General features: G+C 41.3%; 4 protein-coding genes across 5 annotated transcripts; 2 read left to right on the forward strand and 2 right to left on the reverse strand.

The window, feature by feature from the left end:
- The first annotated feature begins 1,197 nt into the window (after window positions 1–1,197).
- Window positions 1,198–9,050, forward strand: LOC129580852 (RNA-binding protein 38-like). Of its 2 annotated transcripts, none has more exons than XM_055471564.1 (4): window positions 1,198–2,360; window positions 3,124–3,247; window positions 6,849–6,918; window positions 7,685–9,050. In XM_055471564.1, exons 1-4 carry the CDS (start codon window positions 1,986–1,988, stop codon window positions 8,169–8,171), a joined length of 1,056 nt encoding a protein of 351 aa, XP_055327539.1. In that variant the 5' UTR covers window positions 1,198–1,985; the 3' UTR covers window positions 8,172–9,050. The 2 variants fall into 2 exon arrangements, with proteins under 2 accessions (XP_055327539.1, XP_055327538.1); XM_055471563.1 differs by having other exon boundaries at window positions 1,199–2,360; window positions 6,846–6,918.
- A 1,693-nt stretch (window positions 9,051–10,743) lies between these two features.
- LOC129580847 (NADPH--cytochrome P450 reductase-like) lies at window positions 10,744–15,044 on the reverse strand. The gene is made up of 10 exons (XM_055471556.1): window positions 14,528–15,044; window positions 14,319–14,376; window positions 13,608–14,011; window positions 13,326–13,514; window positions 12,989–13,105; window positions 12,763–12,881; window positions 12,166–12,347; window positions 11,634–12,057; window positions 11,326–11,554; window positions 10,744–11,172 (listed from the first exon to the last, which is right to left on the reverse strand). Exons 1-10 carry the CDS (start codon window positions 14,716–14,718, stop codon window positions 11,028–11,030), a joined length of 2,058 nt encoding a protein of 685 aa, XP_055327531.1. The 5' UTR covers window positions 14,719–15,044; the 3' UTR covers window positions 10,744–11,027.
- Window positions 15,045–18,372: 3,328 nt separating this feature from the next.
- On the reverse strand, window positions 18,373–20,445 carry LOC129581258 (uncharacterized). The gene is made up of 7 exons (XM_055472227.1): window positions 20,115–20,445; window positions 19,423–19,720; window positions 19,246–19,350; window positions 19,161–19,180; window positions 19,045–19,068; window positions 18,842–18,936; window positions 18,373–18,756 (listed from the first exon to the last, which is right to left on the reverse strand). The coding sequence occupies exons 1-7, from the start codon at window positions 20,347–20,349 to the stop codon at window positions 18,508–18,510; spliced, it is 1,026 nt and encodes a 341-aa protein (XP_055328202.1). The 5' UTR covers window positions 20,350–20,445; the 3' UTR covers window positions 18,373–18,507.
- A 356-nt stretch (window positions 20,446–20,801) lies between these two features.
- Window positions 20,802–22,615, forward strand: LOC129581298 (uncharacterized). Its single transcript, XM_055472284.1, has 7 exons — window positions 20,802–20,962; window positions 21,161–21,439; window positions 21,527–21,628; window positions 21,818–21,837; window positions 21,941–21,964; window positions 22,111–22,208; window positions 22,306–22,615. Exons 1-7 carry the CDS (start codon window positions 20,895–20,897, stop codon window positions 22,501–22,503), a joined length of 789 nt encoding a protein of 262 aa, XP_055328259.1. The 5' UTR covers window positions 20,802–20,894; the 3' UTR covers window positions 22,504–22,615.
- Window positions 22,616–23,254: the final 639 nt, after the last annotated feature.

Consider the following 23,254-nt stretch of genomic DNA (forward strand, 5'->3'; position numbering starts at 1 on the left):
ATCAGGGCACTTCTTTTCGTCGGCAATGTCGGTGTCTTTGCTTGTTCTGCTTTTAACTTGGCGGAAATATTATATTTCTTGAGCTCTTTGCGTCAGCAGCCTTGAATTAATCAGAAAGTTCAGTAATCATAACGCTCATAACTAAATTAAAATACATTTATTCGCATCACAATACATACATTACATCACAATACATACATTACATTAAAATACATTTATTCAATACATCACAATACATACATTACATTAAAATACATTTATTCGCATCACTCATGGCCGTGTTTAAGCATTCATATCTACATATATTATATATTACTTTAGAAGAAAATGTGACTATCTGTGTAATTGTGTAAATAAACGAACACCGTTTATTAACCGTGTTGTCAGCAAGAGTGCGAACAATAACTCGATAAGAGCAAGCAAGAATCAGAACTTTTTACACCAGCCTGCTTATCAGTTTACCAATCTGCCGCATTTACGTTACCATAAGGAATCCTAGAATCGGATTTATCTATTTTATATTCGTTAAGTGTCAATTTTCCATCCTGTGAACTTTTGAGAATGTCCAATGTTGAATGTGTTCAGTGGATGCGCTATATACAGCATAAAGTATGTCAGTGTGTGTGCCGACCGGCATCTCATCTTTTCTACCACAGCCACAACATAAGTGGTTATCCGTCCCATCCTTGAAAGAGCTTCTATAACACTCAGCAATCAAAGGGAAGTTTTTATCGACAGCAGCATCCCTTTTGCCAATGGGGAATCCATCCTGGACTACTAACGATCTGTTTGCCTCCTTCGCCGACCACGGAATCGCCGGGAAATCATTGCCCAGCAAATTCTTGACAAGAATGGTAAAATACACAACGCCAGAGGAAGGAGAGAGACAGCAAAACACGTACGAAAGACTATACATCTCTATTTGTAGCGATTAAACTGCATTAATAGCATTTAGGCGCTGCAACCTTAATCAGAACAATTTTCAATGCCGAATTCCGGTGGATTGAGCAATCACTGTATTCGGCAGTTTGCGGCTTTACAGCGTACAGCAGCAGCCACCTTCCGGTGCGACAAATCACGGAGCGCCGCTTCGGGTCGTAACCCGCCTCCAAAACTGGTTTCCACTACCGAAAATATGAATCGCATGCTGCAATACTACGCCATCGTTGCAAATTGATTCGGCTTAGCGGCGACGTATATACTGCGGGCGCGCACGCGTTAAGGAGATTTTCCAATGGAGCTCTTATAAGAAAGAGTAAAGCACCGAATTAAGCGCGCTTTTAGTTTGTGTGGATTTTTGTGGCGTTGTGAGAGTGAGTGCAGTGCGGGCATGCGTTGTTTATCAAAAACTCCGGCAGGCGTTTTTTAATTGGCCCTTTTGTCAACCTTTAGTTTTTGCGTTGCAGTGAATTGACCTTTTCGGTATTGCGTTTGGTTTAGGGGCGTTATTATTTGTTTTGTTCTTGATAGTTAAGAGTTTTGGTTGTCGCCGTTAATCTAATGCATCACGGAGTTGACCAGCGGTCAGCGTTGACCTTATTCCTAAATTAGTTTCCTTATTTGATTAATTCACTTATCTCCCTCTAAATTTATCGCATCTCTATTCCGAATTAAAGCAGCCTTTCGTGATAGTATTGCCAGCTGTGGTTAAAATTTTTTCAAGTGACACACGTGCGTTCGGTCGAAGCCGGTGGAAACAACAACAATAACAGTTGAGTGTTATTATTGGACCTTGTAAAACATCCATGTCGTCACGACGGTGGTGTTAAAGTCTGTTTCTCTCTCTTCTCCTCTCTTTTCTTTCTCTCTCCACCATCTGCTCAGCGAATTCGCACTTGACCAAAAAAGTTGCCAGCCGCGTTTTCTATTGTATACGCCGCATTGGCGCTCATATTTTTCTAATTCCGGTAATAAAATATCTCAAGTAGCTGACGTCAGCGCTTTTGCGACTGCCGCCGCACTGGGGATCGATAATTAGCATCATCATGTCCACGGAATCAGAGCCTGTCCTGACCTTTAGCACCCCCTCGCCGGTGCCGGCCAACAGTGGTTCCTCGAGCACCGGAAGTCCCGCCGCCACGGCTACCTCGCAGTCGGGCACCGGAAGCACTAATCGGGTGGAGAGTGTGTCCGCATCGACAACTAACAATAATCATTCGTCGCCGGTTCATCACCATCATCATCCGCATGTCTATCCTTCCATGTACAAGGATACCACATTCACAAAAATTTTCGTTGGCGGACTGCCGTACCATACTACGGATAAGACGCTGCGTGATTATTTCGAAGTTTTTGGGGATATCGAAGAAGCAGTGGTTATCACTGACCGCCAGACGGCGAAGAGCCGCGGATATGGATTTGTATGTATCGCATCTGTCAATTTTATTAATTTCCACAAGACGTTAATACTGTATTTCTCTCGGCATTAGTCAGGAGCTACAAACATTTAAAAATGATAAATATCTTTCGATATAAAACACAGGATTTATAATTTATATGTATTTGAAAACTGACATTTGCAGCTAATTTTGTAGCTAAAATTATGTGATCCAAAATTTAATCTTTCTATTGTATACGCCGCACGACGACGACAGGAAACGACTTTCTCGTTTCCTCATGCTCTTTTCTTGTTGATAGCACACCTTAAATTCCGTTTATATCAAAAATTCGATTTATGTACCTCAAACAACAATGGCGAAGACGGCAAATTAAAGCAATACAAAATAAAATCAACAGTTATTCAGGAGTGTTGTCGCCAAAATTTCAAAGCGTGTCTGCTGGAAGACATCTATCTATCTATACGATAATCCGATACGTAGTTAAGTTTGCTGCGCTTTTTATGCTCCATCCGTAGCCTGGATTCCCTAGAGTAGAAAAAGTTAATGTGCACGTCCCGGGATTTTTTCTGACTAGCGGCTATTTCGGTGGGATAATAAGGAGTTACGTATGAATGGTTATAAAGGAGGCAAATACATACGTAGAAAAAGCGTTTGGACCAGAACAGACAGTTCGCGTGCGTCAGTTATATATCGAGCATTATTGTACATGTACAATATGCAGTACATGAATAAGAAGAACTGATGCGCCTACAGTGGTGTATTGAATTATGGTGATGTTTTTTAGGTTACCATGTTGGATCGAAGTGCAGCGGAACGGGCCTGCAAAGATCCGAATCCTATTATTGATGGACGAAAAGCAAACGTCAATCTCGCATATCTTGGTGCAAAACCCAGGACTAATGGCATTGGTATGTCATGTTGTTATCCAATCTATCTATACGGCAACTCACGCTGGCTGCCGTGCGCTGCACACTTCGATACACTCTGACTATGCGACCATTTAATGCCAAATAATTTTAATCCTTCTGAATTGAGAAGTAGCGAAAAGCTAATCTTTTTTGTTTTTCAATATACGACATCGGAAAGCGGCGGCTTCAGAAATAATTATATTTACAGTGTGAAATTCAAGGTCTGTATTTCTAAGACCAGCAATTATTACGTTTTCAAACTGATAATTATACAACTGCCATGTGACAAAATGAGATAAAATTAAGTGGTTAAAATACTGTATCTGCAGCGTAATGCTGCCTTTTTGATTCAATAAAATTGAATTTTCTTCATTTTCTATAATAAAGTAAACCTGTCGTCAATTTTTTTCGACTGCACATATTATATACACTTTCAACTCGTGCCATTCTTTGCAACTTAAACTGCACCGGAATTCTCGTACTGTCCAGTTCAGAGCAGTTTGGTGGTTAATAATCGTGAGAAACTGTGTTGTTCGGAGTCTTTGATTAATCGTGCGAATACGGATATGAATTAATGTCTTTTGATTGAAATCAGACTATAAGAAGGTGTTGCTATTTAGTGGACAAGCCAGATTTTGCCGGCCCATTACGTGTGCCGAATATTATTCCGTCTGCCGACTTCGTACCGGTAGAAAATAGCATAATTAGAGCTTAAGTGAGCGAGGATATTGTTGTTATGTGTTCTTCGCTCGGCTTCAGTGTGCAGTATGCTTAATAACATTTTGTAGCTGTGCTTTTATATGTATCTGATCACGATGATATACAGCTGATCAACATTCGTATTGCGCTAACAATTATCTTTTGTTTTTTTGCAACAGTGTTACTAAGCTGATCAGTTTAACTAATAAAAACATGTTGAATTTTTAATTGTAATTTTCGTTGTTAAAATGATCAAAGGACCTTCTCAGAAAATGATTTCAGCTTCGACGAAATTACGTGTCGGCAACACAATATTCTTTGTAAAACCTATAACTTTAGCAAAGCGGCATCACAAGGATTTTAATTTTTCGTGATAGCTCAAGAGCAGTTTTTTTTTGCGGCATCTACTGTATAATAATGTATGCCAGTTGATCACGAAGACTTAACATATTTTTGAGTCAGCAGTTTCTACACGTTCATATTTGCAAATTAAAAGAGATGTGAAGTCGGATCACTCCGCCGTAGACGTGTGCATACTATATTTTTAAAGTAGCGCTGATCGAGTGGCTAAGCATTTAAAAAGTAAGAGAAAGGCAGCAGGCTAACTAGTCTGGAGAAATAGCTATTTTCGGTGCTTTGATTAAATAAGCCCAGATCATAATTCACAAGCAGCTTCGTTCGTCAGCGCGCACGGAGACTAACCATAGGCGTAGTATTCTTTTTAAAGAGTAAAGATGTCCCTGTAATGTCGAGGGTGCAGTAGCAGATTGTAGTGGCTGGTGCAAATGTGCCGTATGTACATACGAATACAGGACTATACACATTTCCCACATCCAGCATCGATTCATAGTGTACAATGTACATCTTTATGCACGCTTAGGATTGAATTTGACAGATTTCAATATAACCGAATATGTGCCAAATTTAGGTGTGTGTGTATGTATGTAGACACGACTGGGGATTTAATATCAAAGCAGAAATTGCTCTCAACCGAGCTTGTTAAGTAGTCTCCTAAGAGCACTTGACCGGTGTTTAAAGAGCACCTTTAATTTGCGAATAAAATGCTACCATTTGATTGAATCAAGAGATTTTTTGATTTCCGATGCAAAATATTCCAAATCCATTTATTGATTATCCTTTAGCTAATAAGATATTGGGTAATATGCACTTTGACCTTTAAATCAATATACTACATTTTATAATATTATATTGATGGTAACCTTCTATTCGTCGATCTCGGCAAAATCTGGAGTTAATACTGTCCATGTAGTAATCCCGTATCATAGGATAAATGAAATGCACGAACTGAATTATTTTCCAACTTTTTTGGATTGACAAACGAGCGACTTCAGGAGATTTAAAAATAAATTTTTTGAAAAATGATTTGAATTTATGAGTCCGATAAGATAATCATATTAAAAAATTCCTCCATCAAGATAATTAGTGATCCCGCTGCGTTTTGTGTTTCTTATATAAAAGTGCAACAAGACTCGAGAATGTACGGAAGGCGCCTTAATTATCGTGGCTGGTCATTAAACAGTTTGATCAATCATCGGACTGCTGGTAGGGTGGCGAGTGTTCCGACTTTAAATCGGATAAGTAATGACTACAGCATGCTGTGTGTGCTATAAACACCACTATGCTTATGTAATTCCGACAACGTCACAGTGCCGGCGGCGGAGAATTAGCATATTTTGGATACAGTCTGGCGAATATTGCTAGCAATAAAATCAATAAATCAAAACAGCAAAGTTTAATTTTGCCATTGCACGGGGTAGTAAGTGAGAGTGCGGCCATCGTTTTTGCCGGCAATTGCTTTGATCCAACACCAGTATTGAGTCTTTCCCGTATCACATTGTGCAGTGTAAGATGCATTTACCTTACACTGGCTTTATCAATAATACATTCTTGGTTCTTAAAAAATTGTAATTTTTACAGAACTCAACCAATGTCAACACAATTTTATAATAAAATCTGAGAGCAAGCGTGGCGCAGAATCCGAAGATGGTTATTTCTATGAATGAGTTTGGGGCGGAGAAGAGAGCATCCATAATCGCATTCATAATGCCCACAATTCTAATTTGAACTTGGCAATAAAGATGTCAACCTTCGTTGGGCCAATCAGTTGTGATTTATGATCGTTTGAGAGGGTTTGGATCTGGTTGGCTCCAAAAAATTTGTTTCCCACTTTCTTGCCATCAATCAGCGACGATCGCCACACCACTGTGTAGAAGCAAGCAGGTCGAGGTCACATCTAATTAAGCTTAATTAGATATAATCCTAACAAATGCTCCGTACACTACGTTATTCAAAAGAGAAATAAATATTTATCGTAATCACCTAATTAGTAAAACCTTTTTATATTTTAAAAATTTTCCATGCTAATTAATACTATTTTCGATTAAGGTTTAATGTAAAGATGAAATTTAATTTAATTTTTAGTTGCGCTAAGCAATCGCTCCTCTTGCAGTTGTTAGTGAAGAAAAGCGGCGGATAAGATTTGCTGAAATGCAGTTTCAAATACACTGTCGACTTTAGGAGTTTTAGATTGACGCCATTCGCATTAAGCAAATTTTCTCATCTGGCAGTCAAAATGAAAGTGTGTCTGTTTAATCAAGTTTCAAGTAGTCGCATATGTAAAGATAGCAGACCATAATACTGTCCGCTTACTGCACTCAATGTTTTCTTCGAATGCGCAACCGTCAACGCATGCTCCGTATAGTAGCGTATATACAATACATATTTATGTATATCAAAATGATCTTAATCAGCCCGGCAGCCAAAAATAACTGTTGTCTTGTCATTGAATCTCGTATCTCATTTGGAAAATTCAAGCCTGCATCGGAAGATGTCTTTATCTTAACATAAAAGTGCATTTTGTCCATGTGTGTGTTTGTAGCAGTCCTCCATGCTCGAGCTGCGGCAGCCGCTGCAGCTGCCAGTTACGCCCCATTCCTTCAAAGTCCACTGGGGTAAGTGAGATCCGAAATAAAGTTCATCTAAATATTATGATAATTCAAGTGTCATTCCAATCATGACGCACAGAATACGGCAACGCTACGCGCATAGAAAGCAAAGTATAAAATACCAGAAAAGTTAAGCACGATGATTATAATTTTTTATCGACATTTCGTAATCAGAGAAAGGTCGTACTTTATCACATAATTTTTTTTCTTGATTTTAAGTTAACAATTTGATATGGTCGGATTTTAATCACCTGTTCAGTTATAAATATGTTATAAATATATATATTCAGTTATAAATATATATATATATATATTCTGTTATAAAACCATCGAAGCAAATTACTTATATTTAAAAAATTTGGATCATTACTGGTAACTGGCTGAATAAATAAACATTATCAACAAGCTTCCAGTTAATACAGTTCATATTGAGCAGCTTTGGAGTAAATAGCCGGGCAAGTATGATGATAATGACTTATGGAGCGTTTGACCATCGCTGGGGGTAAATTTAGCTCCTGTGTATTTGTACTCGAAAACATAAAACAAACGCATCATCTCCAACCGGAAGCATAGGCCAGTTAGCACTTAGTCAGACGTAGCGTGCACCGCACAGACTTCCATGCAGCCTGTACTGACACAGACCCTTCTTTTCCATTCCCATAACATAATGTCATGTTTACATATGTAATGTCGTTTGTGGGGATGGCAGATCTGTCTTAGTCACACTTAAGCCCCTGACGACGCATTAACCATCCATGTGTAATTTTCACAGTTATCCATCACCATACCTCTATCCGTCGCCCATCCTCATCCCCAATCTCTTCCTGCCCAACCACTCCACGCCCTCCCCGACGGGGATCACCAACGGAACCGGCCCGAACGGGGCGGCGGCTACGACGTCGCCGCCGCCCACGCCGGCGGTCTCCTCGGCGGCGCAATCCTACTACGATTTCTCCACGGCCGCCGCCCTGGCCGCCGCCGCCTCCTCCTTCGTGCAGGCCCAACAACAGCAGCAACAGCACCCGTATCCTTCCCTGTCCGCTCCCTATGCCAGTGCCTTCAGCCCGGATGCGGCGCTGTACAATTTTGCTCCATACGCGACGGGACTGAATTACGGGAACAGTGCCAACCATGGCCTGATGACCATTGGCCAGCACCCCGCTGGCTCCGCCCAGGGATCATCGGCCTCTTCCAGTTCCAGTGGATTCAGCAGCAATCATCACATGATACCGGCACAGGCGCTGCGCGGTGAAAAATAATTAATTTGTTGCCATCATTCTTAATTCTTATATAATCTATTCTTCTTCGTATTGCTAGTAGTTTTTAACACTGCTTAATTTTATTTATGCAATATCCAACATTAGAAAGTATTTTAAGAAATAGTTGCCTGATTTGATGTAATTGACGTTTGTGCGGCGATCTACAAAGAAATCTCTCTGAATTTTGGAAAATTTCCCCTTGAACTTCCGGCCACGTCTCTTCTCATGTTCTCTTTGCCTTTTCCTTGATCGTTCAAAGATTTCTCTGCAATGAAAATATTTTTATCGGATACGGAAATTGTTTTCAACTTTTCCCAGCGTCAGCAGAATTTTTTTCTTGATGCAATTTGATCCAGACAGCTATAAGCTGCATGCGTATATAAGCACTTTCTGGACGGTTCCTATATACAGTTTTGGTGTTGTAGTGTACTTTGAAAATGTTAAGACTTAACTGTCTGCTCAGTGCCAGTTTTTTTTAAAACCAAGGCGTCTCCCCGTCACCTAGCGTTGACGTCGATGGCGGACGTCATTCGATGTCTTTTTCTAGTATTGGGAAATTACATGTTGGATTATGTAACCTTATTAAGCTTTACGCGCATCTGTGCGCAGCCAGCAAAATCCAGTATATTATCCGATGACTGTATTCAAATGCAATAATTGTGGGACGAAACGTTTCCGAGACGGAGATATGTTCTATGCCTTATTGTTGGACGTTGTTCATTCTGTAGCTTCCACTGTTATTCTTCTGTTAAAAATATGTACTTAATAGTTCTACTGTTGTAACTGTTGGCATACTTGTTCTGTAATATGTAATCTTATAATTACCTGTTTTAATTCTTTTATGGATCTACTATTGAATAATAAAAAAAACTGGGTTTATAGTGCCACATCATTCTCTTGACGCAACAAGTGACATCGGCAATATAGACTTGATACACAGTATTCTCCATCACTTGTTATACGCCGTACCGTGTTCAATGCATACACTGACATTTATTATACCAGTACTTCCGCTGACGAGTAACACTACACAATGTATTAATCGTAACATTACACAGCATATTTATAAAACACAAGTTGATAACTTGATCCGTACCTGAAGTGCGCAATTTTAATTAATACGTTTGGCTTCTGATATCCGAGAAATGACCGGTCACAATTATCGCATAGCTGGGCGAGAACGTTAGTGCTCTGTAATGTGTTGTTTTACCCGCTTACGTGTATTGCAACTTACTAAATTTAACTTTTTTCTGGGCAGTAACGTATTCGATAATGACCGTGAACACTAGCTTACTTATTAAATGAAAACACCGTTGAACTTGATATTTTTAAGTTCGGCGTAAAGTGGTGTTACGGACGTACATTGTCATGTCAATTTTAAAATATAGATAAACGGGCACAATTAGTAGCTGTTATTGATGGTTGTTATTAACAATACGCGCATACCACTTCTGTACGAGCACTGTAGCAGCAGTATGAAATTTCACTTTTTAGGTACTTGTGCACTAAATTCGCGTATAAAGTATAGGGATTTCTGCAGGTTTGCTGGCGACACTGCTATGAAGTATGAATTATTAACCTGTTTTTCCGTTGCATGTTCCTTTGCTTTCAGTTAGTTTTTGTAGTGTTTGTATCCTTTGAAAATCTATGGCATTGTTCGGCAAGTTTCAAATAGTAATGTCAACAGCAGCATGCTTCCTTACAAGTTATCACTGTGTTCTGACGTAGGTAGACGCTGATAAGAAATCCATTAATGCTTAAAAGATTTTCTTTTCATTCGTGTTTACAGCGCTGGTTCAGCGTGGTGTTACTTATTTTCTGGTTACAATAACAAACCGCTTGTTGGATTTTCCTCCACCTGCATTAATTTACGACACAATGCGATACATTTTCGTCATGTAGCGGACCGAGCAAATTTGTAGGAGCTTAAACATAAGTACTTAATCACAGCCCAATATACCAATTAATAATATATCAACAGCCCAATAGTTATATTACTTACTTATTATTGTTAATAGTCTTACCGACCGTTACCTACAGTATTGTATTGTGCGTGGAGAGCCTACCAGTAGATGTTCTGTTGTAACTTCTTACTCATGAATCATGATCATACCTTTTTTGTTAATGAAGAGGAACTTAAAAATTCAAGCAAACTTACTGGCGCTAGCTCACCAAGGTAAAACTTTTATAAGTCAACATCCACATTAAGCATACAGATATTTCGGAATTCTTACATGCAAGTATCGATTACGAATCATCAGCTAAACCGATGCCTGCAGTCGCTGCACCCATTTAACGATAAACGCAACGTAGAAATAAATGAAACAAATGCATGCAGTGCAGTGCGTACTTTAACGTCGTTGCGGACCTTGCGGTATACATCCATGTAATTATGCTGGGCATTCCAAACCTTACTGTTATCCAAGATTCAAGTCAAAATCAATACAAATATCTTGAATTAAACTTCACAGGAACTGATGAGCCAGGACAAGAAAGCGGAATTCGAATTGCTACGTAGACTGTCGCCAATCCTACTATTACTGAACTACACGTATGACGCGATGCAGAAAAGCAGTCGGTTTCTGATTGTTTTTAACCAACGCAACAATCTCGTGTAAGTAAAACAAACCATTTGTTTAAAGGAAAATTTCGCTTAACAGCTAATATATTACGCTCTCTGTAAAAGATAAAAACCATAGCAAGCTATAAATCCCAATATGAACTCGCCATAAACCGGATAGACGAAAACTACAGACAAATAAAAGAGTAAAGTTTAAAAGGAATTCATCGAAAAAAAATACTATGACCCATCACCCGAACTACCACAACCATAACCACGGAATGCTTCCCTTACTGCTAGCTCCAAACATCAGCAGAGTATCGCCGCTGCGATTCAAGCTTCTTGACAAAGGCCTGCGCATCGCTTTCCGACAAATGGCCATGCGTGTGACAAATCCTTTCGATTACCTCGTGAACATCCCGCGCCATGTTGCGGGCATCACTGCGAAATCGACATCTTTAACAACTTAACATAACCAATGCACATCCAACAGACCCACTAATGGTAAGCGGGAGCCGTTAAATAGCGCAGGACCTTCACCCATTAACGCGACTGCATTAAAAGTATATTCTGTGCAAAAAAATCTCAACTCACCCGCAAACATAAATATGGCCACCCTTTTCCAGCAAATTCCACACCTCCTCCCCATTATCACGCAGTAAATGCTGCACATACACCTTCTCCGGTGCATCGCGGGAAAATGCTGTGTACAATTTGGTCAGTGTGCCAGACTCAACGAAACCCTCCAACTCCTCATTGTAAATGAAGTCTTCCGCTTTTTTACGGCATCCAAAGTACAAAATTGTCTCTCCAACCGCTTTTCCTATAATATCCAGGAAAAATTAGAACCGAAAACGAAACTGGAAATTATGCAAGTAAAACGAAAAAAACTACTCTGTCACCTTCGCGTCTGAGTAAGTCGCGCTCCTGAATAAAGCCACGAAAAGGCGCAACACCTGTCCCAGGACCGATCATGATCACGGGTGTTTGTGGTTTGAAGGGAAGACGGAACTGTGAACGCCGAACAAAAACAGGAGCGGTGGCTGGCTCTGGATCATCCAGTGGTTTAATATCCTTATTCTTCAGCCAGTAGGTAGCCACTCCATGATTTGTACGCCCAGTGGGGGTTTCGTAGTCCACCAACACTGCTGTGATATGGATGGTTGTCGCGTAGAGCTTGGGAGATGATGAGATAGAATAGTAGCGGGCTTGAAGACGAGGCAACATTTCACATAAATGATCTGCGGGTGGTTTAACGGACGGCAGATCCTCCAGGATGGCGACAATGTGACGGCAGTCTCTGATAACCCAATCATTGTACTTGGCCTAAAAAAGTTTACCGATGTTCAACTTTGGCAGGTAAATTTCAGAAGCTTCAAATGCTGATTTCAGATTGTTATGCTGGAACAATTACGCCACTATTAATATCATTACCTTTCCTTCATCACTGCGGGATGACATAAGTTTCAAGAATTCTTTGTGCTCCGGATCAGCTGCATAGTCGGATAACTCTTTCAGCACGTTCGTTCGCACCGGCGTAGTAATGTCGATATAATATGTGAAAGCGGTTCGGTATGAACAGGGACACGGAAATGGATGCTTCTTACTGGAATCTTCTACAAATTTCACAAATACCGGTTCATTAGAAAGAAATGATGTAATTTTCAAAGCGCATGTCGCGACACTGAAATTACGATTACGAGGCCGGTGCTGGGGAAAGAAAGATTAACTCGCACATTGACGAAGATTACACGAGGGCAAAGGTTGGTGCAAATAATGGAACGACCATACATGTACAATGAATATTATGCGTATATTTCACAACTAAAATCCCGTTGAACAAACTCTTTCTCACTAACCGCGAAGATTAATGGCAAGAAATACTGCAGTACTCAACTAATATTTTTTCTAGTTAAAACGGATGCCGTATTAAAACTACACAACCACCAGCCATCACAGCATCTGGATTCTTAGTGGACATTCTTCTTAATCCGAAAAACAATATAAATGCACTTCAGAATTCAGGCTTACCATCCAAATTAACCAACGTGAAGATAGAGTCCAAATCAACATTTAACACTTCTCCAAGCTTATCCACCAAAGCCTTCTCATTTGCAGGGTACACCGCAACATGGTCACCGGCGTCGTATCTGATAAGGATAATTCACATTTCGTATGATAAAAGAGCTCCCCTAGTTTACGTAACCGCTTATCGTCCAGCTCACATTTTATATTGTCATCAGTATCTCATTCATACCTTAACTTTGACCCGGTAATGTCGATTTCGATATGCATGCACGATCTGTCGCCACCATGGTGAAGTTCACGTTTGCTAGTCACTTTGGCCATAAAAGGATTCTTCGCGTCAAAAGGCCTACAAACAAGGGCCTCTCAAAATAACTTAGTTTCAAGTTTAATGAATTTGACTGCTACTATCAGTATACCTTACGCCACTGCGGCCCCAGAAAATTTCACGAATATGAGCAAAAGTTGCACTACCATTTTAAAGTTTAAAGCCTACGAGTAGTTGCCATATTACAGTTCTTGACTAATTACTTTCGTTTGGACTAAACGGATGCCTTGGTGGCACTTACGGTCGCTGTAACTTGAAGGAGTTTAGACGGCCCGGTTCACCGTGGAAGATCTTTTCTTCAGGGATATTTTCCGGGATAACCAATTTAAACTGTCGCATATTCATTTCTTCTCCGTGCTGTTCCAATCCAAAATGCTCGCACACAGCCGGCCAAAATTTATCCTTCCACGTAATGAAATCGTCTTCGATGCTAAACACGTAAAAACCGTTACAATGAAGCGAAAACACAAATCCTGGCGGCTCGCTCCGTTCTAGCACAGCACAAGCTAAAAAGTCTCCATACTTGGCATCATCGTCGCCAAATCCGATCTCGAAAACTCGTGTGGCGCCCAGTTCCGCCATCCTCTTGTCGACCAGCTTGCCGAAAGCATTATAATGCTCGTAGGTCTTATTGCCCAGTGCGAACACCGCGTAATTAAGACCAGATAAATCTGCGTCGTTGTTCTTCAACCAGTCATGCAGTTCCTGCGCGTTATCAGTAGGATCGCCTTCTCCGTAAGTAGCAACACAAAAAATGATCAGGGAATTGTCAATTTCTTTCAGTTTTGGCAGTTCTTCCATGTCGTACTCTTCCGGATCGGCCGACATGCCTTTCAGTCCAAAACGCAGGGTGTCTTTTGACAGGCGATTAGCGAATTCTTCTGCAGTTCCTGTCTGGCTACCGTAGAATACCACTACATTCTTGCCCTAAAAAAATTGAATTTTGACAGAACCTAACGACAGTTTGTTGTTCAACGAATTTCGATGCCGAAGAACAGATGAAAACTGGCACTTTATTTGCGACTTTGCTAAAGTTTTCAGATGAGATTTTTCAAACACGGTACATTACGAATTTAGAACGAAAAAATTAAATAGCAAAGGTACAACGATAACAAAACTATAGCTAACAATTTCCTTCTATAATGTACCATCCGCATTTTCATACAGCTGCGCTACCTCCTATGACAGGGTAAACATAAATTTGCTGACAACTTGTAATTTGCGATATACCTACCGATGCTTTCATTTTGTCAACAAAACCTCCGCTTGAAGTCTCCGTATGTGTAGCAGGTCTACAATATAATCATTATAATGCAATGCAGATTATCGATCAGCTGTCTAACCACATGGTACGGCATAAAAAACCCTGTACCACCATATGAAATTGCACCTTAGAAATGGAAAACAGGACTTATTGCGTTAAATTTAACAATTCCCACTTACATCACAGTTAATTTGGGTTCACTAATCGATGACAGTTTGCTTTTCCTGCGACTGAAAAACCATGCTGCTGACCCAAGGATCACCAAAAGGAGCAACAGGATATCTCCTGTTCCCAGGGAGGAAAGAAACGAAGATGCGGATTCCACGGCTGGGGCACCGTTCGGATCCGAAACAGGGTTCGACGCACTCATCCTTGCTTATAAAGTGGCTACCTCCAGCTAAATTTTCTGCTTCTTCATAAAACACTCAAAAGTTTCAAAATCACAAAATGAACAGTCAAGCGAAAGCAACTGCAATCGATGGAATGCCTCTGCCAAAGCACCATCCATGCAGGCCGCGGTGCGCACGGGAAATTTCAAATGCTGAACGTAAAAACCACCCGAAATCAGAAATCTGAAGCATAACCGGATTGGGCCACATACTGTAGCTGCAAGCCTCTGGGCTGCAATTTTAACCGGAATCAGTCAACATGTGAAGCGATGACTAATTTAAGCCGATGTTATACTTCCATATGACGGCCAAAATGATGGCGCGTCATAAGCAGCATACGACATAATCATATTCAACATTTAAAACATGAAACCAAAAATGATTATGCCGTATGTTAAATGGTAATTGGTAATATGCTATCACCAGTAAAATGAAACGGAAGTATGAACCAACTCGTCAGAAATGTTAACAAACCGTTAACCGCCCGTGGTGGTGATATCGCCACCTACATGGGGCGACAGCTTTTACCTAGCATATTGTTGACATAAAAATATGTCGAAATGAGCAGGTTCATTATGACATTTTTTATGTAGCATAGTCAACATGCGAGCGTCATGCGCTCATGTTAACATTTTTTATGCAAACGATTCATACTTTTATGTTCAGCATAAAAAATGTGCAGCATAAAAGTATGAATGCCGATCACATATATGACAGCGTATGCTAGACATATTGGCCGTCATGTGGAAGTATAACATGGGCTTAACGCATCATCAGCACGTGTATTTTCTTCAGTAGGCTGGATAAGTTCTAAACCTGACATCAACCGGCAGAACACAGAGTACAGTAGTAGAATTAGAGTATTTATTAGACTCAATTAGTGTAATAACCGGGTATACAACGCAAAAATGTTCTAACTTCTTATTCCTGTTAGTTCTTCTTTTAGGACGTTTTTAGTGCCTAGTACGTATTAGTAAGAGAGCTAATAATTGGCATAACTTAGTATGCGGAGGTCGATATATATATACAAGAAACAGCCTCGGCTTCGCCTCTGCGTTTCTTGGGTTCTAAACTCCTTGGCCGGTTTACGGATTGTTGACTTAGAACGGATAAATCTGAAGAGCCCGATAACAAAAATTTTATAAAAAATTGGATGTTTTGGTTTCGTACAGTCGAACGCAATTACTTTGACTTTACAGATAATTTTTTTGTTAAATTTTCTTAGCGAAAAACAATCCGAATCTAATCACCCACGAGAGTATCACATTACAAACTAAAAGGACGCTAAGACTGGACAGTGGTGCTAGATAGGTCACCCATTAAGAACTTAGCAGGCCCTGCTCTATTTTGCTCAGTAATATTGGAGTTTGGTCATACGTTCACCTAACGGGCTCTGTGCACTGGACAGTATTGGTAGCTCGGTCACCCATCTACCTAACGGGATCTATGCACTGGACAGTATTGGTAGCTCGGTCACCCATCTACCTAACGGGATCTATGCACTGGACAGTATTGGTAGCTCGGTCACCCATCTACCTAACGGGATCTATGCACTGGACAGTAGGGGTAGCTCGGTCACTAGATCACTTAACGGAGTTCGTGCACTGGACAGTAGTGGTAGCTCGGTCACGCGTTCACCTAACGGGCTCTGTGCACTGGACAGTATTGGTAGCTCGGTCACCCAACTACCTAACGGGATCTATGCACTGGACAGTATTGGTAGCTCGGTCATCCACTATCTAACGGGATCTATGCACTGGACAATATTGGTAGCTCGGTCACCCAACTACCTAACGGGATCTATGCACTGGACAGTAGTGGTAGCTCGGTCACGCGTTCACCTAACGGGCTCTGTGCACTGGACAGTATTGGTAGCTCGGTCACCCAACTACCTAACGGGATCTATGCACTGGACAGTATTGGTAGCTCGGTCATCCACTATCTAACGGGATCTATGCGCTGGACAGTATTGGTAGCTCGGTCACCCAACTACCTAACGGGATCTATGCACGGACAGTATTGGTAGCTCGGTCACCCATCTACCTAACGGGATCTATGCACTGGACAGTAGTGGTAGCTCGGTCACGCGTTCACCTAACGGGCTCTGTGCACTGGACAGTATTGGTAGCTCGGTCATCCACTATCTAACGGGATCTATGCACTGGACAGTAGTGTTAGCTCGGTCACGCGTTCACCTAACGGGCTCTGTGCGCTGGGCAGTATTGGTAGCTCGGTCACCCATCTTCTTAACGGGATCTATGCACTGGACAGTAGTGGTAGCTCGGTCACTAGATCACTTAACGGAGTTTGTGCACTGGACAGTAGTGGTATCTCGGTACTCTTTCACCTAACGGGTTCTGGGCACTGGACTTTGGTGGTAGCTCGGTCACGTACTCACCTAGCGATTTTTTGACGCACTCAATCACTAGGTGAGTGACTGACCGAGCTCAACCTGTCCAGTAAGCAATATCGCTAGGTAAGGAGAAAAATCGCTAGGTGAGGATGTGACCCTGCTACAACTACTGTCCAGTACACAGAGCCCGTTAGGTGAGCAAGAGCAAAGCCTGCTCGATGACTCACTCACCTAGAAATTCCGCTCAGTGGGCAATAATGGTGTTTCGGTCACTCACTTGTCTAGTGATTTTTCTTACTGGTCAGTGGTGGTAGCTCGGTCACCCACTCATCTAGAGGTTCCGCTCAGTGGTCGGTGATAGTGTTCCGGTCACTCACTCGTCCAGTGATTTTTCATATTGATTTTATATTTGATATTTTTACATTTTACCTCGTATATCGGTTGATTTTAAACGTGTTTCGAGCTCGGCAACACCGGCAGCAATGTTTGAATAACGCGAGTGTTTGAATAAATACAATAATTTATTTATTTTTCGGTTTAATTAGTGTGATAATTATGTCAATTGGTATTTTGTATTGTATCTAAGCAAATTTTTCTAAGTTTCAAGGTGACCTTTAAGATGGGTTGGATCAATCTTGTCTTGATGCCGGCTTGATGCCGGCTCGATATTTTCATAAAAAAAAACACATGCCGGCCACTTCTGAACTATCCCGGATCTAATGGCGTTGTCCGTTTTTCCAGAAGTTTTATGGTTATAGAGATCTCAAAACTATGGGGCGCCGCGCGTAGTATAGATCTTGTACTTAATATATATATGTCTAATCTTCTGGCCTTTTAATGGACAAAGATCCTAAAATTAAGGGAATTATATTGACCAGCGGTGAGGTTGCTACATAACATTAATCGAAAACCACTTCAGCACTGGGCTCGATTTTGGTTGGGAAGGACATGTTCACTTCCTCCGCTTTACATACTATCATAAAATTTAAAAGGTCATCTGGGCAAAACTGAGAATGGAACTTGTGGAACCGGAGAATGAAATGACAGTTGGCAAAGCCATTATACGAGCATGCATAAATGATAATACAATTATCGCACATACTTGTGGCTTTGCAGAGTTTAATTTGCTGCTCTAATCGTAACAGTTCCGTATTTTCCGCCCAGCCTGACAATTTCACGCGGCTCACTTTGCAGTTGCATCCTTAATCAGCAGTTTATTAAAGCAAAACTCTTCGCATGAAAATTTTAATATATGACCACATGTGCGTGCAATCAAACCAAGTACTTGCGTTAATTTTTATTCGGAATTTTACGTGTAACTGGCAGTTATTACAAGTTGTATAATACATGTGAGAGCTTCCTCTCCGTGCAACCGGCCCGAGAAAAATCTCTCGAACTTTGAAATTAAAACTGTCACTTAGAGGTCTTTCTGTTGGTTTGGCGGAAAAGTGGCGCCATTTTCGTTGGGTGGAATGGCGCCGTCTGGGGCGATCAAAAGGTTAGGACTATACCGCCTTATGCAGTCACGATCGTACATATCCAGATAATGCCAACTGAAAGCATTATAGAAACGGGTCACACTTTCCCAGGCTGAGTCCAGCTCGTCATCGTAGACGGTGGTACCCAGGATGAATCGAGCCGCCTCTTGTTCGGCATCACCCAGACTCTGAAAATGGCAGTCGTATAGTCGCGTGGCATAAAATTCTGCAGAGAAAATTATGCGGGACGAAGGAGGCTTTTCACAAGCTCACCTGAGCAGTGATTTGGACAAATTTGGCGTGCTGGTTAGCCAAATTCATTCCATGCCACATGTACGCAAGCTCATCGCACTGTTCAGTCGCAGTGCCTAGAGAAATATTCACAATGAATTGTTTTATTTCAGTTTTTGTCATTTTTAATGCGATGGCTATGAATCGCAAGATTCTTATGTTGACTTAAATTGAACGCTTCTTACCGTTGTCGCCAGCCACAAGAGCCACTGCAAAAAAAGAGTTTAATGAGCGTAAAGTCCTTGGACAAAGTTATACAAAGTTATACAAAGGTAAGCACAGCAGGAATTAGTTTACTTACACACTCCCCAGTGGAAGTTGCTGAAAAATTGAAAGGGTTATATTAAGATGGAAACCGAGATCCGAGTGTGCACTGTGCGACTTACTTTCCAAGTTGCTGCATATTGAAATCCGTATCAGCATCGCTCCAGATCTGTTCTTCGTTGGTCAACCCAAAAAGAGCCATAGTTTCCGGGTACCAGGTGAACAATCTGTGTAAAGCATAGTCGATGTACATTAAACGGCACTGTTTTCGATTGCGGCTGTAAGCGTGAATTACTAACGTGTAAAAGGACTGTTTCATATAGATTGTCGGCGCATCTTCCAGGGCAACGCCAGCTGTGTTGACGATGTTCTGCAGGAGCATGTTGTAGTATTTCATAAAGTAATTCAGCTGGTAGTGGGTAATGCCGCTGAAGGTTTCGCGGGTCAAATTCAGATTGGCATTGTATGGCAGCCAGTCGGTGAAGTCGGCTTGACCGGGCAATGCGGAGGGCGGAGTGTAGATGACCGGCGCAGGCGTAGTCGTCGTCAGGATGGGGTTTTGCTTACCGGGGTCATGGTAAACGCGAGCGTTGAATGCTGCAAAACCCCGCACTGGTTTATACCCGTGGCCAGCAACGTTTCACTTCGTATAGTTAGTGAAACAGTAATGCCTATGTCATGAACGAGTACTTCTAAATTAAAAACGCTTTCTTCCACAGGAAATCTGTAGCACATCATGTCGGGATTCGGCCAAGCTCAAATACTATTGACAAGTGAGCAGGCAGCAGCGCATATTACATTTAGAAATTAAAAAGTTAATCATCTGCGTTAAAAAGTTAGCACCTGTACAAGTGCTGCAGGAGATCACTGCAGCGTTTAGGTTATCTCAAAATGCAGTATTCAATATTCAGTATCCAGGTTGCTTTAATTATACAGTACTTGAGGGGGCGCTATTTCCTGTTTGTCCGTGAATATCACCAAAACTTCGTACCAACAATTCCGGAACCGTTAGGGAAATGGCCCCAGTTGGGCTCGTTTTGGGGAATGAAATCAGCATCGTTGCCTTGCACCACCGCTTGCTTGACGGCCACATCAGGCTTCGGGCTGGTCAACAGTCCGTGACGTGCACCGAGGAAGTCTTCCTCATCCTGAGCACCCTCGTTGTCGGGTGTCAGCTGGGCGTAGGCGGCCACCAACACACACGTTAACAAATAATAACGAAGCATTGTGATAATGGTAACTGACCACAATCAGTTAAACCAGCTACGGAACGAACGATGGTAATACTAAACTTGTACAACCTTCTTTGCACAGGTTTATGTATTTTTTCTGCAGATATTATGGATTATCTTTTCTGAATCGGCGTGGCTTCGTTCGATTTAGGCGGTATAGAACGACAAATATTTGAGAGCACCTGTGGCGATAGGTGAAAACAATTCGGTTATTGGATCGATGGACCTCAAATTTATCAAGTTAATGCCATACTTTCGTCCATATACGTCTATAATGTTCGCCATTTAACGAAACTATCCATTACAAAATGTGTTTTCGCGGTTAACTGGGCTAATGTTTCGACCAGCGAACTGGCCACCGATCGCAATCGGCCTACAGCGATGTTAGCAAAATTGCTTCAGCACGTATCACTTCCCAGTCTTCTTAAAAGGTTGTTCCAAAGCCAAGTTAGAGTTTCAGTTTCGCGACAACGTACGTTTCGTGAATCGCGGGTAACTTTAACCAGCGTTCAAGAAAAAAGTCTGTGTATTGCCGAATCATGCGCAGCTTAACGTGCTTGCTCGTATTAGCCTCCTGCTTGGTCGGGGTATGGACAGCTCCTTATGAGTAAGTATCAAATTAACAGCTAGTTCATCATTTAATTAAATATTGGTTTTCGGAGGTACTTTACATATCAACTTATGCAATACGTCGAAGTAATTCGATCTTGAACCACAACTTTTTTGGCGCAATCGAATTTAAATATGTCAGCCAATCAATTAAGAATCATGTTGTACATATATGTGTTATGTTACTATTTTACAGTACATCTACTGGTGGATCCGGCGGATGTAAAACCAACACATGCGGCAAAAGGGCGAAAGCCGGCCCCGGAGGTCTGCCGCCCAGTGACAAGTCGAGGATCCCAGTGACTGCCACTCGTGGTGTAGCCAAGGATCAAATCAGTCAATGGAACGGCATGACATTGAAAACGCTGACTACCGCCATTACATGGTTGAATTCTTCCTACATAACATGTGCGAAGATGGTCGGACTGACTCCTGACCAGGGTCCCGCAATTGTCGTCGGCGGTAACGCAGTCAGGTGAGCGCTATACCACGATACTAAGTGTAACCTGCCACTTTTACATGTCAAAAACGCTGGTAAATCGATTCGTAATGTCCGTTCCAGATTTTACCAAGCTGACCCGCTCATCACAATCAACTTCAACATCAACGAAGTCACGTTTTACCAGCATAAATCGAGCTTCGCCACTACCGGCAACATCGGACGGTAATTATCGATAAGTTTGCACCAACAGAAAACAGAGCGTGCATAACTGCAGCCTGCACATACAAATTTAGCGAAAGGATCATGAATATTTTTTGTCCCTTTTTCTTGCTGATGTGAGGTTATTATATGGTAATTGGCCTCTATTTGTTCTATGATGTCAGATTGATTATTTTGCTATGTACTTTGCAGAAATATCGACCGTCTTATGCGTAAGTGAACACTAGAAAGCTAAGTTAGCAAGCATTCTACATGCTTGTATTAATATTGTTGTCGCCTTGGCGGTTTATTTAACAAGACGTTAATTTTCTTCAGAAAACCTCTGCAAGGATGACAAAGGTAAGCAAGTTATGACCACAGAGATGATGCATAAGCTAATCTCACAAGGAGTTTATCAAATCCTGTCGAAACGGAATTCGCACAGGGATTAGTGAAATAACGAATATTGTGGCTGACGTAGCTAATTATGGCGGCATCATTTGCAGATGGTTATGTAGCCGCAGTAGACTATCTTGGTCAACTTCATCACAAGTTCGCCATCGATCCCACAATTAAACAGAACACCGATTTGGGCTTGTTTCTTGTAAGTCTATTCACAGGAGGAGTACACGTATTTCATATAAATTATTTAGCATTTGACAATGACTGACCGCTGGCACGTTTGTTTTTCTGTTCTACAGAAAGATGCCGATGCGCACGTTCGAGCCATCGCTGCTTGCATTTCTCACGATCAGTGGACTAACGATATCTATGTGGCTATTATGCAGCCCCTTCGTTATATCCGTTGGTCGACATGGCATGCCGGCCAAGCATATTCGCTGCAGCGCAACTGCTTCCGTCGCGCTGACCCCAATGATGGTGCTCGTGTTAAGGATTAATTTTTTCTCTGTGGAATAAATGTGATTCAAGAACGAAGCTGTTCTTGAGTTACAGTCGTTGATCTGTACGAAAAATTCCAATTTCTACATGAATAAAGGAACACGACCATTACAGTGTACACAAAATTTCGTTGATTGCAGATATACTCCTTGTCAGCTCTGTATGGGCGTAAAAATCCTGTCGGTGTACATACAGTGTGCAGATACACCCTGCCTTCCTGCCCGAGCTAAATGTCGTAAATTGCTTTCTTATCAGGTCAATACGTCATCTATTTCAGTCTGCATTGATATGTAAAGACAAAATAAAATTTTTTAAGCATAGTCAGTTGCCAGTACTCAGGCTGCTCTGCTGGTGGAGGGTCGATTCACTTTAATTCTTGCTTATCCGTACGAGTATTTACCAATGCACAATATCTATGTATTGTATTCTATAATTATATTGCGTGAAATACTCGAACATTAAACAGACAAACTGAGTCTCTGTATACATAAACGTTTTACATATAGGAAATAGGAATGCAGGACTGCAGCTGCTGGCGAAACCTTTATTTAATTTTAAATACAAATATTCAAGTCGCCCAGAAATTTTACAAAACTACCATAAAGCAATGATAACCTTTTAGAACGTATCCGCCAGTTTGTTCTTAAACCAATAACGTCATAATATATAACTAGTGTCGCAAGTATGTGGAGCACAGTGTCAGCACTAATTAAAGTAGCGAACCCAAGTGTTAGAACAAAATGTAAGAAG

Source organism: Paramacrobiotus metropolitanus, unplaced genomic scaffold, assembly GCF_019649055.1.
Source record: "Paramacrobiotus metropolitanus isolate TYO unplaced genomic scaffold, Prichtersi_v1.0 Parri_scaffold0000005, whole genome shotgun sequence".
Taxonomy (NCBI): Eukaryota; Metazoa; Tardigrada; class Eutardigrada; order Parachela; family Macrobiotidae; genus Paramacrobiotus; species Paramacrobiotus metropolitanus.